Here is a 13232-nt window from a genome sequence, read left to right as displayed (position 1 = left end):
TCAACTACTTTGTCTTTAAGAAAAAAAAGTTAGTGTGTATTAGTTCCTGTTTGGTAGAGAGAGACTCTTGTAAATTTTAAAGAAGTTTTAAAGTTAGTTTCCACTACTAGTATGTGATTTACTTGCATTTGTCATACATCATAGACAGCAAAAATATAATTTTTGCTGACTTTACTTACCATAACCAATTTAATAGAAAAATGGTATAAGTCTGTTTTGCAAGGAAAATAAAAAGGAAAATAGTTAATGAGGGTTTTCCACTGTGTGTCACAAAATTGACACCATTCATAAGATTCCCACTGATTCCAGTAAAAATCCATGAAAAAAAAAAATTAAAAAAATTAAAACAGGTCAACTTCCAAGTTTGGCTCCTTGGATTTTACAGAACCTTCTAAAAACACCTAGACTGAGAGTCTAAGCAACAACAACAAAAAAGCTTGTCAGAGAAGCAGGCAATTTCTTTTTCAAGGGATATTAATCCAAGTAAAACTTTAGAGAACAAAATGAATTTGTTCAATTTCAAACATCAACCATAAGACAAAAGGTAGCCTCGAGATACACTACCTTTTTGTGTGCTCCCATTAATTTTAGGTATGAAGTCATCAACTTGTATGCCTAGGATTAAGAAAGGGTATTATTTCTAGAATCAAGCAAAAAGTTTTGGATTTTGTTTCTTTATAAATACAGCACTGTGAAATGCAAATGGTTTTTCATAATATTTCCTCTGAGTATCTAGATTAGATTAATCAAACAAAACAGGCAAAATTTAATGCATTTTCCAACAGGACAGATATGTTTCAGGGTGTTCATCATCAGAACATCAAAAGTTACAGTCATCCAAAGAATTACTGTCCATTACATATATATTTTTAAAAAAGAACACGACAACAAACTAGTATCTTTTTCTGAGTGGTGGGTAAGGGGCTGGGAACCAAGAAAAGCTCTGAATTGAGCAACAAAGCCGAAGGGTGAACACGCACAGCAGCAGTGCCCTCTGCTGGCATTTTGCTGCAGGCACAAATTTCTTCTATCGTTAACGAGCAGTAAAACAGTGCAAGTACTGGCTCACTTGTAAATACATCATCCTATTGCCAGACACCGACACTACAGGATTATTACAATAAAAGGAATTGAAGAGAATAAACTGGAAACCAGCTTTAAACAAGAAACTGATCACACCTACCTAAGCTGTTGTGTTCTTTAAGAGTTTTCTCCTGAAGATGTTCTAACCGTACTGTAAACAGAATTCCAAGAAAAAGGTATTTCACAGATTAAAAGAATAACAAATTAATAATTTTTCCCCCACTAGTGACTGACCTTGTAAAGCAGTTAGCCGCTCATTGGTGAAGTCATTATCAGCCTGCAAAGCTTCTATTTTTGCTTGAAGCTCTTGTTCTCTTTCTTCCATTTCATCTATCTTATGTTGTAATTCCTTTTTCTCTGCCAGTCCTTTCTGTTGGATTTCTTCTTGTTTTCCTTCTGCAACCTGCTCAAAAGAAAAATCCCCAAACAAATGAAAATTAACATCCTGAGGTGTAGATGTCCTTGTTTTGTATAACTGAATGTACTAAAGTAAGCTACTTTGGTAGCCAGATGGAGAAAACAGAAACAATACAATCTCACCATAGGAAAATTACAGCTAAAAAGAATCTCAAAACATCAGAACACTATCAGGTCTGGAGAGCTTAGAAATACCTAGACTCCCATCTCAAACCATCAGCCAAATTCCAAAGCCTTTATGAGCTGAATTCACAGTTCACAGATTAACTTTATTAAAAACCACAGCTTTTTCCTTGTTGGATTTCATAATACATTTCATAGATTCTCCTCCCTGCAAAGCTAGGTTAATAAGCTTCAATTTTGATCCTTCTGTGTGTAAACTCATCACCAACAGTGATTAATTCTTAGTTGCGAAACTAAGGACCTTAAGACCAGCAACATAACATTTAATTTGGAAAGAAAAGTCTTCTGACATGCTGAGCTAAAGCCAAAATAATCTAAATTCCTGTATCCAGGACAAATGTAACTGTTTCAAAAACAAAACACTACCACTTTCCTTCTCAATATCATCTGCTAATCTCAATGGGAATCTTTATGGGAACAGGCTTTATCATACTGTCATCATTTTGTTCTCCAGCATACGGGACATTAAAATATAACTAGAAATTTGATTTAATAATAAACCTGACGTCATGCTTCTTCCTACCAAGGAGCTGAGCTGTAATTTTACAGTGGTTGGCCATTTGTGCTTATAACCTGCACTAAGGGCAATGTGAAATGCAAATAAGTTATTTATATAAAAGCAGCAGAATGTGAAATTTCATCAATTACAGAATTTTATACAAAAAACAAACTGCAGCTCCAAAAATACTGTAATTTTAGAAGTGAAAGAAAAAGGGAAATTTTAAACAATTTCATTATGACACTTTCAGGCACGTTAAATGTAAAGGAAAATAGCACATAACAGGTGATATACATCTTTCTTTCTGCTCGTTGCTTAATTTCTTAACCTTTACTTGATTGCTGCTTGAGAAATGAAATCTTTTTCCATGCATTACAACATCAACACAAGTCTAATAAAGTTCTGTTGTTACCTTTAGCTTGTCAGAAAGATCTTTAATTTCATTTACAGCTCCATTGTACTTGTTAGCTAACTCTCTTAATTCTTCCTGAGTCCGCTCATTCATTTCTTTCAGGTGAGTACATTCATCTTCTGTATTACTTAAACTCCGCTGTAAGAGAGAATTTGTATGGAACAAATGCAACCTTTGAGACTGATAAACCACCAAACATAACAGCTGATCTACGTGTCCCCTCAAAACAATATATGCAACTGATTATATTTGTTTTCAAAGTGCTTTGCTCCTAATCATCAAGTCTAAACACAACAAAACAAGCACTGGTAAAAACACCAGCCTTTGCAACAGTCTACTTAATAGAACTTATGTGAAGAAAGCTTCATGCATGTGGAAAAAAAACCAACATGCCTCAAAGCCAAATTAGTCTATGAAAATGATTAAGACTGATGGGAATAAAGAACTGAAATGTGCAATTCATCTCCCTCATTCTCTTCTATGTTATTTATAAATGAATTTTTGAAGCTTCACAGATTTTTTTATGCTATCTTACTTCACCACACCTCTTATCCACCTGAAAATAAAGATTTATCTTAAGTCAGATGGCTCCAAGGAAGCTTTCTAGATTGTTTTCGGAACTCCATCATGTGTGCAAGCATCTCAGCTAAGATGCCCTTTACTCAAGAGGCAGCTAGGTCTTCAGGAGGCAAGGAATGCTCCAGGACAAGTCGGCATCAGCTGGGACCAGCAGCAAAGCTAAATGGCATATAGAGTTTCCTCCTCATTACTCAAGATCTGTTTCTTACTTGTATCACATTACAGACAGTAAACAAAAAAGTACTTGTGTTTCTTGGTAACAAGCTCTAACTCAGTATTCTTTCCTCATCATCAAAATAGTCCAAAACCACAATTTAACCAAAATTAAAATTAACTGCATTTCACACTATGTTATTTAATAATTAAAGCACAAGTTCCAACCAGGAGCAAATATTTTTTTGTCTGTGAAGGGGAAAGGATGTGCTACAGAGCATGCAAGGAAACCCCATACTGAGGTTAAATTAATATTTCTCCACTAAGAGTTAAATTGAAAAGGAAAAAGAATAATGGAAGAGTTAGAGCAAAGGCTTGGAAAGGAGGAGAAAGCTAGGAGCAAACATAGAACTCCAACCATTAACAAACCTGTCAACAACTATTACAATATACAAGGATGTATTTGACTCTCATAAGATTACTTACTACAGCACTAACTGCACTCCATTCCCTATAAAGCATGATGTGCATACACACTTCGTGAACATAATAAAGTCCTCAGACATTTCTTGACCTTGATCACAGCAAATAAGGATTGAAAGTGAAAATGACAGTGGAAAAGATAGCAGTGAGAGCTATCATAGGGACAGAAATCCTATTTAAAGAAAGCATCCAACACACTGTAATCTGAAAAGCTCATTTTTAAGCAAGCTTTGAGCCGTTAAACTTACATTTCCATAATTTTTATGATTTAAACAAGGTCTAATAGCATTTTTTCTAAAGCATGTGTTATTTTCACCCTCACTTATTTCCCAGACATACTAAGTATGTTAAGAAAGCTTACTATTTTTCAAGAGTGGGGGAAAAAAAGCAGAGTTTAATGACCCCCATTAACAGTTTAAGGGTAAGATTAGCATCTAAGAAATAAACAACTCTGTTTAATATACTGCAAGTGCCACAATATGACAGACAACGGCCTGCTACAGGCAATAAACATGGATCTAAGTAGCAGCAGTTGCAAGTATTTCTGTATTTCCAGCAAACTAGTTAAGAAACATTAGTACCTCCACTTCAGACAGCTTTCTGACCACTTCAATTTTCTCCTGTAGGACCCGCCTCAGGGACTCTTTGGCTGTTGTCTCATAGTTGTGTTTGTCTTCTTGTAATGCTATAAGCTCTTTTCGTATACTGTCTTCTGTTTGATTCTGGACATGCAATTGAAATACAAAAAATATAAATTAATATTTTGCTGATAAATATGTGACATTGTGCTAAAATCTGTTCTATTCCAAAATGTTCAACAGTTGCTGGTAGATGAGAAAACATTGCAGGAACAAGGATTCTTGATACATCTGGGTATAAACCACCTGTTTGTACGACAGCATACATCTGCAATTTTTTGATCATAGCAAAACTGTAATTTCTTGAGGCACAAAATAGTGTCAAGCCTAGGAGTCCTACTGTTAGACAAACCCAAACTTTCTGAGGTCCCATTTGAGAGATCTCAGACAGAGCCTGCAAAAAAATATATATATATCATCTAGGTAGTCGTGAGAAAGGAAAAAAAAAAAAAAAAGGCATACATGGCTTGAACAACACACAAGTCAGGGCATTCTTTTTACTTATTAGCATATCTATAATGCCTTTTTTCAAATTCATATTTGAAAAGGAAAAAGGGCTGACAGATTGGTTGCTTCTCACAGATGACAAATTCCTTTTCTATATACGAAAAGAAAAACCAGTTTGGGCTCAAAAAATACTGATAGATAACCACTTATCTAAATTTAAAATGATTCCATAGAGTAGAGAACAGCCCTACAATTTTCAAGCTAATCAGATTATCAGAAATACATAGCACAGTCCCGTATGAGGAAGTTGGTGTTCAAACTGCTTTCTTGAGTGTCTAATTTCAAAATACTTTGGAAGAGCTATCTTTCAGTTTTCTAGTATGGAGTTCTACTAATGAATTACTGACCTTTGAACATGCTTGTAACTGATTACCCATAACCTCTAACCTTGATAGCAGCCTGTCTTCATCTATTAAAGCCTGAAAGAGAAGAAGTTTCACCTCATATTAATATTAGTCATGGCAAAACAAATAAACCATTTCAACAGAACACTGTGTTTTCAGTAGTTCTAGTAGGCTTCTGCTGTAGAGTCACAGTATTTTCTATTTATCATAGAATCACAGAATGGCCTGGGTTGAAAAGGACCATAAAAAAAGATCATCCAGTTTCAACTCCCTGCTATGTGCAGGTCACCAACCAGCAGACCAGGCTGCCCAGAGCCACATCCAGCCTGGCCTTGGATGCCTGCAGGGATGGGGCATTCACAACCTCTTTGGGTACCCTTTCCAGTGCCTCACCACCCTCTGGCTGAAAAACTTCCTCCTAATATCTAACCTAAATCTCCCCATCTCAGTTTAAAACCATTCCCACTTGTCCTATCAATTAAATAATTACTTAATTAAATAATCAATAAGTATCATTAAAAGTTATTTCAACTTGTACATTAACCTTATTAAACACTGTCTGTTGCACAGTTTGAGAACCACAAAATGCTTTTTGTTCTTTAGTTTTCCAGGTCACCTAAAAAGCAATAGATACAATTTCTATTTTTTCAGCCTATAAAGGGAAAGGATGCTTTCTGGTACCTGCCAACTAGTATCTGAAGCCTCTTGTGTAACAGCAAGTAGTCGCTGAAGGGTTGCCAGCTTCTGTTCCAACATTTGTTCCCGATGTAAGGCTTCCTACGATGAGACCAAGAGAGCCAACTGGTCAGTTCTGCTAGTGCAACTCCAAAACAGAAGCAATAGAAAAGATACCAAATAACGCCAAATTTAAAGGAAAAAAGTAAGTGTGAGCAGCACACACCGTCACATATTCAAAACTTCAGTAAAACCATCCCATTTTATTCATCCAGACCTTCATTTGGATATTTGCATTAGAAAATGTTATCTTACAACCTCAGGTTCCCGAAAATGTTAATCTGTCAAGCATATAGTGCATATGCAGAGCATACACAGTACACAATTCCAAGACTTCTCAATAGTATACCCACTCTGAACTTTTGTCACTAATTTCAGCAATAAAATTGGTGTACCCACCAGAAGGCAGATTTGGCAGCTCCTGTGCACTGAGCTGCTAGTCCCTAAATCAGGTCACAGAAAATAAATGCCATGCAAGAACTGCTATTTTTGTTTGAATTTATTTTGGGTCAGCAAAGAATTTTTAACAATTCCAGGATGCAAGAGTGAACAGACTGGTAATAGCTCTGGATTTGCCCTCTCACGAAAAAGCATCTGCCTGAGTTGCTTCCTGCTATTTCAGCAAACGTATCCAAAATTAATATGTCTCAAAAACCTCATAATTAATTGGAATAAAAATCACCATTACCATTTCACCTTATACGAAAGCCATAGTTCATATTGCTCATTAAGAACCCCAGAAGCTTACATGGAGCTATGTTATGTTCAATTATAACACTTTTACACTGTTTCAATATCGAATAAGGTAGTTAAGTACTTTGTTCCTGCTTACAAACTGGAAGACAAAAATACACTTTTTTTTTTTAATCAATCAAAGATTAAATATTTAATCAAGATAATGCTGCCATGAAAAAAATTACCTGTAGATACTGTGAAAGCTGAAACAATTCCTGAGAATACATACTGGGCGTGTTAGCAGCAACCTGAGAAAGAAAAGAATTTATGAATCTAAACATTTCTGGATCTTCCATTTCACTCAAATAAGGCAAAGTTTATAATTTAAATCCAGTCAGGAAGATAGATTTGTTATCAAACTAATGGTGTTTTCAATCATTTTTATCCTAATATCATTTTACTTCATGTTAACACAGAACTCCACCACTGTGGACTAGGACCACACCATGCTAATGCCTTTACAAGCTTTTGAAACATAGTAAACAGCTTCACCTCAGCTCAAACAAAAGACAATCTGACAAAAAAACAAGGCACACAAAGGTGAAGCCATTCAATCCAAGGACAAATATAAACTGGGGGTACAGGGGTGGTATGTCCAGAAATGGCAATTTTCTCATATTCCAATTCAGTGTGCCTTGCCTCCTTCTGCTCAAGATTTCATCACACATTTTCTGCTGACCTAACTCCATCACCTTCACCATTCTCTTTGCCCTTATTTCACAGCTGGGGACTACCTGCAATACCTTAACATATAATTGTTCTTGCTGTGTTTCAGCACCATCACTTCACTTAATTTTAATACAAATTCAATTAAAGAACATTACACTATTCAGTGCCCCATCTCAGCCAGGCTTAAGAAAGTCTGTTGTTTTGCCAAGTCGTACTTTATACTTGTCTCAGTGCCAGAAACCATTCTGCATTTAGGGCTAAGAAGGTGGGGTGGTTTGTTGTTACTGTTAACTACGCTGATACCATTGAGAAATCATTTCCCACACAACTACACTACAGTCCCCTGCAGAACTTCTGCCCTCACCATGCACTCACACTACATACACTGACTGAAACCCTGCCTTAAATGCAAGTGCCACGAGACTGATGACTTCCTTAATTTCTAAAAATTTTGTTTTCTGCATTGAAAATGTTGATTGATTTGAACCTTAGTCAATCCTTTTACTGTTTGTTTTGGTTTTACAGGCTAGACAATCAAATAATGGACGCCTGTCCCGGGCTAGTAATACCTTTTAACACCTTCTGGAGAGGATTCCTACAGTATCAAAACTGAGTTTAACAACTGTGCCACGCTTTACTGACTTTACAGCGAACAGATCTGGCTGTATCTGTACAACAGGAGTGCAGAGGTCTCACAGTCTTCCTTTGGAATATACCAGAGCTCTTCCTAGCCTGCATCGTGCAACTAATCCCCCATGAGAGCAAGATAAAAGACAACAGACCTCATCCGAACACCAAACCATGAAACAGGATCTACTCTTGGTCCCACAGAACAGACCAAGTATCAAATTATGCAGTACCCAATGTCTGTTAATCACAGACCGTATCTGGAATTGAACCCTCTCAATAGCACTAGGTTTTCTGAAGCCGTGTTTCAGATGCCAGACTCCATCTATGAAGCCAAACTATCTTAAATATACATTTTGGTGCTGCTGTTCCTTCCCTACAGAAATGCCACTCAAAAATTAAAACTAGCTCAAATCAGTCCAGTAGGAAACATAGCTAAATGCAACTGGACTTCATGCTCACTTCATCTTTTTAACAAGTCAGAAAACAGCACAGGGTAGAGTAAGGCAAAAAGCAACAAAGTACTGAATTACCTTATCAACAGGACTTGGTAATGGAGCATGGATAACACTTGAAAACAAACAAAAAAAGAAAAAGTAAACACAAAGTATTTATGCTACAGAATATCAGTTCACAAATCACTGTGCATTTCATCAAGACGCCTCGTAATGAAGTTTCTTCTTGTGATAAAACTGAAGAATTTACAACGCAAGCATGTAAGAATGGTTAATACTATGCTAGGGGACATTTTTGGATATATAGAACTATTTTCAAGCTATAAATCCAAGATGTGTTCTAAAAATACATTTTACCAACTTTTACTTTGAGTAGTTCTTTTTGGATATTTAACTTCCATATTTGATATGTAACCATTTTAGTAAGGCTTCCACCAACCTACATGCACAAAACAGCACTCCCAGGAAGGCATCTGATCTGGTGCTCTTGTTCACAGATTCATATGGAGTAACACAGTTTGGCAACTTCCACAGCTTTGTACACTTGCACATTTTCAACAGGAATCAAAACTCCCTATCACACATTCCTAACATTTTGTATTAGCAGATGCAATTACACTGAAGATTTTCCATACTGCTCTATTTAGATCTAGCTTTCCATGAAATAGAATATAAAGCTTCATGCAAGCTTTATGGATACTTGATACTATAAGAATATTTAAGTAATGAGAAACATAGAATTGCTGAGGATGAAAGCTGATTAAAATTTATGTTGGTTGTAATCGTCAGTTAGTTACTGCAAAAAAGCCAACAAACTAGTTTTTGTTTCTATTACTCTTTGAAGTTTTCTCCAATACCAACATGTGCACAGAGAAGTCTCCTGGCATTCATCTGAGTTTGCAAATATTCTTTTATCCAGCCTTACTCAATTTCCCCAATGTCAGGTAAAGCTTACTTTCATAGTAACGCTGAACAACTACACCATGAGGAAACACTACATTGCTTATCTGAAGAATATAAACAGTGTTACATGTACACGTGTGCAGAAACAGATATTAGCTTCACACTTTAGAAGAGCCAATGTGCATTTAAAGGAACAGAAACAACAATGCCAAATTATAAAAGAGGGAAGGGGAATGGCTCATTTGCTTCATTTTGCTCCTATATTTTTGTTTTTAATATTCATTTTAGTATCCTGAGAAACACAGCCAATCAGAGAATCCAACTCAGTAAGAACTTCTTTATGCTTTCAGAGCTGCCTCGATTTCTCAAAGTGACAATCAAATGAGACTTATTTTTCATAATGCCTGCAAAAGAACCATGTTCTCAGTGATTTTATTTACTTGAACACATACAAAGAAATTGTTCTTATGCCAATTTTAAATGTAATATCCATCAAATCCTCACTATACAAGTCTAATTTTGCCATATGCAAACAGACGCTTATTCTTACTCAGATCGCAATCGAGCTTCCATTCCATCTGGAAGAAACAGTTTGATTGTGGAGACTATACATCCATGAGTAACTGAAAAGAAACAAACAGCACATCATCATGATTTGTCACTATTCAATTATAAGTCCCATGGTTAAAAATAAGGTAACTGTCTTAAACTCTAAGGCAGGTGAACAAGAAAAGGCAAGCGAGCCTTCAAGCACTGGTGGCTTGATCTGTCTGCTCAGACCTCCTCAGAGAATGGAAACTTTACCATGAGAAACTCAAAAGAAGTCATGCTGGGTACTTGTTTCTGGCCTACCAAGCAGTTCCAACCCCGACGACTCCAAACGTAGCAAGGCCAGCTTTAACTGCAGCGAGTTAAAGCAGTACATTTGGTTCATAAAATGAGGGGGAAAATAATGCAGCATCTTACCTGCGTTAATGGGAACACAGAAATAGCAACTCAATAATGAGCTAGCTTTTTGACACGATTCTTGTGAACATATCCAGAGACTTCAAAGGTAACACATCTAATTTGTGCCACCAAACACTTCAACATTTGGAACTTGCCAAGTGATCACTATTCACAAACACAGCAATCACAAAGGAGAGCAGATGAAGAGTACATGAACAACACAGAAGCACATTCTCTTCAGCAGTGCCAACACCAGCAGCACTCAGAAGGATGCCTCTTTGTGGGGTGTTTGTAGTGTGTAGGTAAAGCACATTGCCCTAACAAGTGGCCTCTCCTTTCAGAGACAGAGCGTGCTTCCCTGGAACTGAACTGACAAAAGATCCTGAAAGAATAAGAGGAGTAAACGGTATCTGATCTTCAAGTACTTGAGATTCTTCAAACATTCTTTAAGCACCAGGATTGATCCTCTTCACAACGCTTCCTCAAAATTGTACTGACACCATTTCAGGAAACTCTCAAACAAATTACAGTGGAGTTTTGCTGTTCTTCTTCCTCCTGTGCAGTGCTATGAATTGTGAAGTGCATCTTCTCAGTAACACGGACAGAAAGATGGAAGTTGTTCCCACAGCACCGCAGCGAGCTGGATACAAGCACGGCCCTCGATCGTTATACCTGAAGAACCTACCAACACTGGAGCTGCTCTACTTTCATAGTTATTAATATCAGTAAAATAGTTAATCTGCTTAGTATAAAAAGGACAAAAACTGTTTTAGGACCACAGTAGTACTCCAGGGAAAAGAGGGAAAAGAGAGAGGCCTTTGAGGAAGCTGTCACAAATAGAATCTAAAAATACAGGAGGGACGATCCAACTAAACAGAGCTTCTTCCTTGTGTTCAGCACTAAAAGCTAAATACAACAGTGAAGCATCTGATTCGTTCCAGAACTGTGGTAAATTGCCCTGGTACAACATGAAGTGTACCTGCCAGGGAAGATCAGACCCATCCCAAATTGGATCAACCCATGGGGCCTTTTTTTTTTTTTTTTTTTTTTTTGACTCTGAGATGTCCAAATAAAGGGTCTGCAGTTCACAAATTTGCTCTTGACAGCACAACAAAAACCAGCAGCGATATTATCTGTGGCATGCAACACTCAAACAGCTTTCACAGTGAAGGATCTTTTCCTTTAAAGTATAGAGACGAATGACTTCAGGAATGAAGTAGAAGGGTACCAAAAACCAAAGCTAAGAGACAGCCTCAGCACTGAGCCATGCACTGGATACTGAGTAGCTCTGCCACGAGATTATAGGATTCTGAAGTTTTTCCCTTTAATACACTCCAAATAAATGTACTGAAAGCTGCAGAAGCTTTTTTCATATATTAAAAAAAAAAAAAAAAAAGAGGAGAAGAGATAAAAGGTATTTAATAGAGACTATAAATAGTACCTGTAAGAAGGTACTGTAGCATTTTGGTTGGTTTACAGAATAAAATCACAATTAAATCACATATTATCCTTCAGCTATCAAGTCACGACAAACTGAAAAAAAACAAAGCCTAAAAGAAAGGTACAGCAACCTACACGACGCTGGAATAGCGATGGCTGGCTACGGCAGCAGGGATCACCGCACCTCCCGTCTCTATCGTCACTCCCTCGAGGGAAGGCAGAGGGCAGAAGCCAGAGGTCTGAGGCCGCACTCCGCGCTCCCACGCGCCCCGCACTCACCTGGGGCACAGCGGCTCGCGCCGTGCCGGCCCCGGCTGCCGCGGGAGCGCGGAAAGGGAGCGGCGGAACCGGGCCGCGCACGGCAGGGGGCGATCCGCGCCCGAGGAGCCGAGCCGGGACGCCGGGAAACGGGGCCGCGATCGCGCCGGCACGCCGCGAGCTAACAGAGCGCCATCGGACCGACGGCGGAGAGCGCGGGGGGGGGAACCGAGAGTTTGTGCGGTTTTTCTCTCGAAAGTACTGGGCCGTCCTTCAGCGGCACAGCCGTGCGCCCCAGCAGCGCGCGTCCGCCGCCACGGGACGAAGGGCGCCGGCTGCCCGACTCGGTGCCCGCTGCTGCCCGCCACGCGGTGCGCCGATCCCGGCACCCCGATCCCGGCACCCCGGAGACGCCGAGGCGGCGCCGAGGACACGGAAGCGGAGCTGGAGGGGTGACGGGCGGGCGGCGCCGCGGCCCGGAGGGGGAACGGAGCGGGGCCGGTGCCTGGAACAGCAGCGACAAAAAAGGAAGCGGCAGCTGCGAGCCTCGCCGGGCCTGGCAACGGCTTCGGCTCCACAGCGCAACTTGGAAGAACCGCCGCTTATGTAAGGCGTCCCGAAGCGGCGCACAGTGAGCGTGCCGCGCTCCTCGAGACCCGATCGAGATCGGATTTGCGAGAAAATGACTTCCCAAAGGGCAGCCCGAACAATGGCACGGAAATAAACATATTCCAGCGATATTTACACAAATGGCAATTTACATAGGCCGTTCGTGCTGCCTGTCCGTAAGGGCACGTGGCAAAGTGCTGAGATGCCTTCTGCAGGGGAGGCACCACACAAGTATCAGTGTGCGAAAGGGCCTCAAAGGGAACCACCAATTTAAAACCGGCTTTCATGTCGGTGCTTTATTACGAGATTAAGTTAACAGTAACATCTAAAATTACTGAAATGAACAGGGGGAGAAAAATGTGTTTGTCTGCATTCCAGCTGCATTCATGTGTAACCACTGTAACTGTGATGCAGCTGTTTCGTGCCCCTGCATGATGATACAATTTTCATTCATTGCTTGGGGAGGCACAGAGAGGGAAACACAGACCTCGACGCTCTTCCTCATCAGCTGGCTCAGCGCATCGCAGCCACGCCGAGTGCAGCTCCTATCTTCAA

At 39.3% G+C, this 13232-nt stretch overlaps 1 protein-coding gene across 18 annotated transcripts in view; it reads right to left on the bottom strand.

The window, feature by feature from the left end:
• The window catches only part of SLMAP (sarcolemma associated protein), a 79065-nt gene that overhangs the window by 33844 nt on the left and 31989 nt on the right, over positions 1 to 13232 (bottom strand). For 8 of the 18 annotated variants that reach the window (XM_085235887.1, XM_085235886.1, XM_085235897.1 and 5 more), the window contains 10 exons: positions 9973 to 10045; positions 8598 to 8634; positions 6954 to 7016; positions 5980 to 6075; positions 5302 to 5373; positions 4391 to 4531; positions 2595 to 2732; positions 1318 to 1486; positions 1184 to 1234; positions 565 to 615 (listed from right to left, as the gene is read on the bottom strand). In XM_085235887.1, the coding sequence (XP_085092013.1) occupies positions 565 to 615; positions 1184 to 1234; positions 1318 to 1486; positions 2595 to 2732; positions 4391 to 4531; positions 5302 to 5373; positions 5980 to 6075; positions 6954 to 7016; positions 8598 to 8634; positions 9973 to 10045 (891 nt within the window). The remainder of the gene's footprint in view (positions 1 to 564; positions 616 to 1183; positions 1235 to 1317; positions 1487 to 2594; positions 2733 to 4390; positions 4532 to 5301; positions 5374 to 5979; positions 6076 to 6953; positions 7017 to 8597; positions 8635 to 9972; positions 10046 to 13232) is intronic. The other 10 variants (XM_085235888.1, XM_085235892.1, XM_085235894.1 and 7 more) reach the window with 3 other exon arrangements.

Source organism: Meleagris gallopavo, chromosome 14 (genome assembly GCF_905368555.1).
Source record: "Meleagris gallopavo chromosome 14, MGAL_WU_HG_1.1, whole genome shotgun sequence".
NCBI lineage: Eukaryota > Metazoa > Chordata > Aves > Galliformes > Phasianidae > Meleagris > Meleagris gallopavo.
The sequence above is the reverse complement of the archived record's forward strand: the minus strand, read 5'-3'. Positions and strand labels throughout refer to the sequence as shown.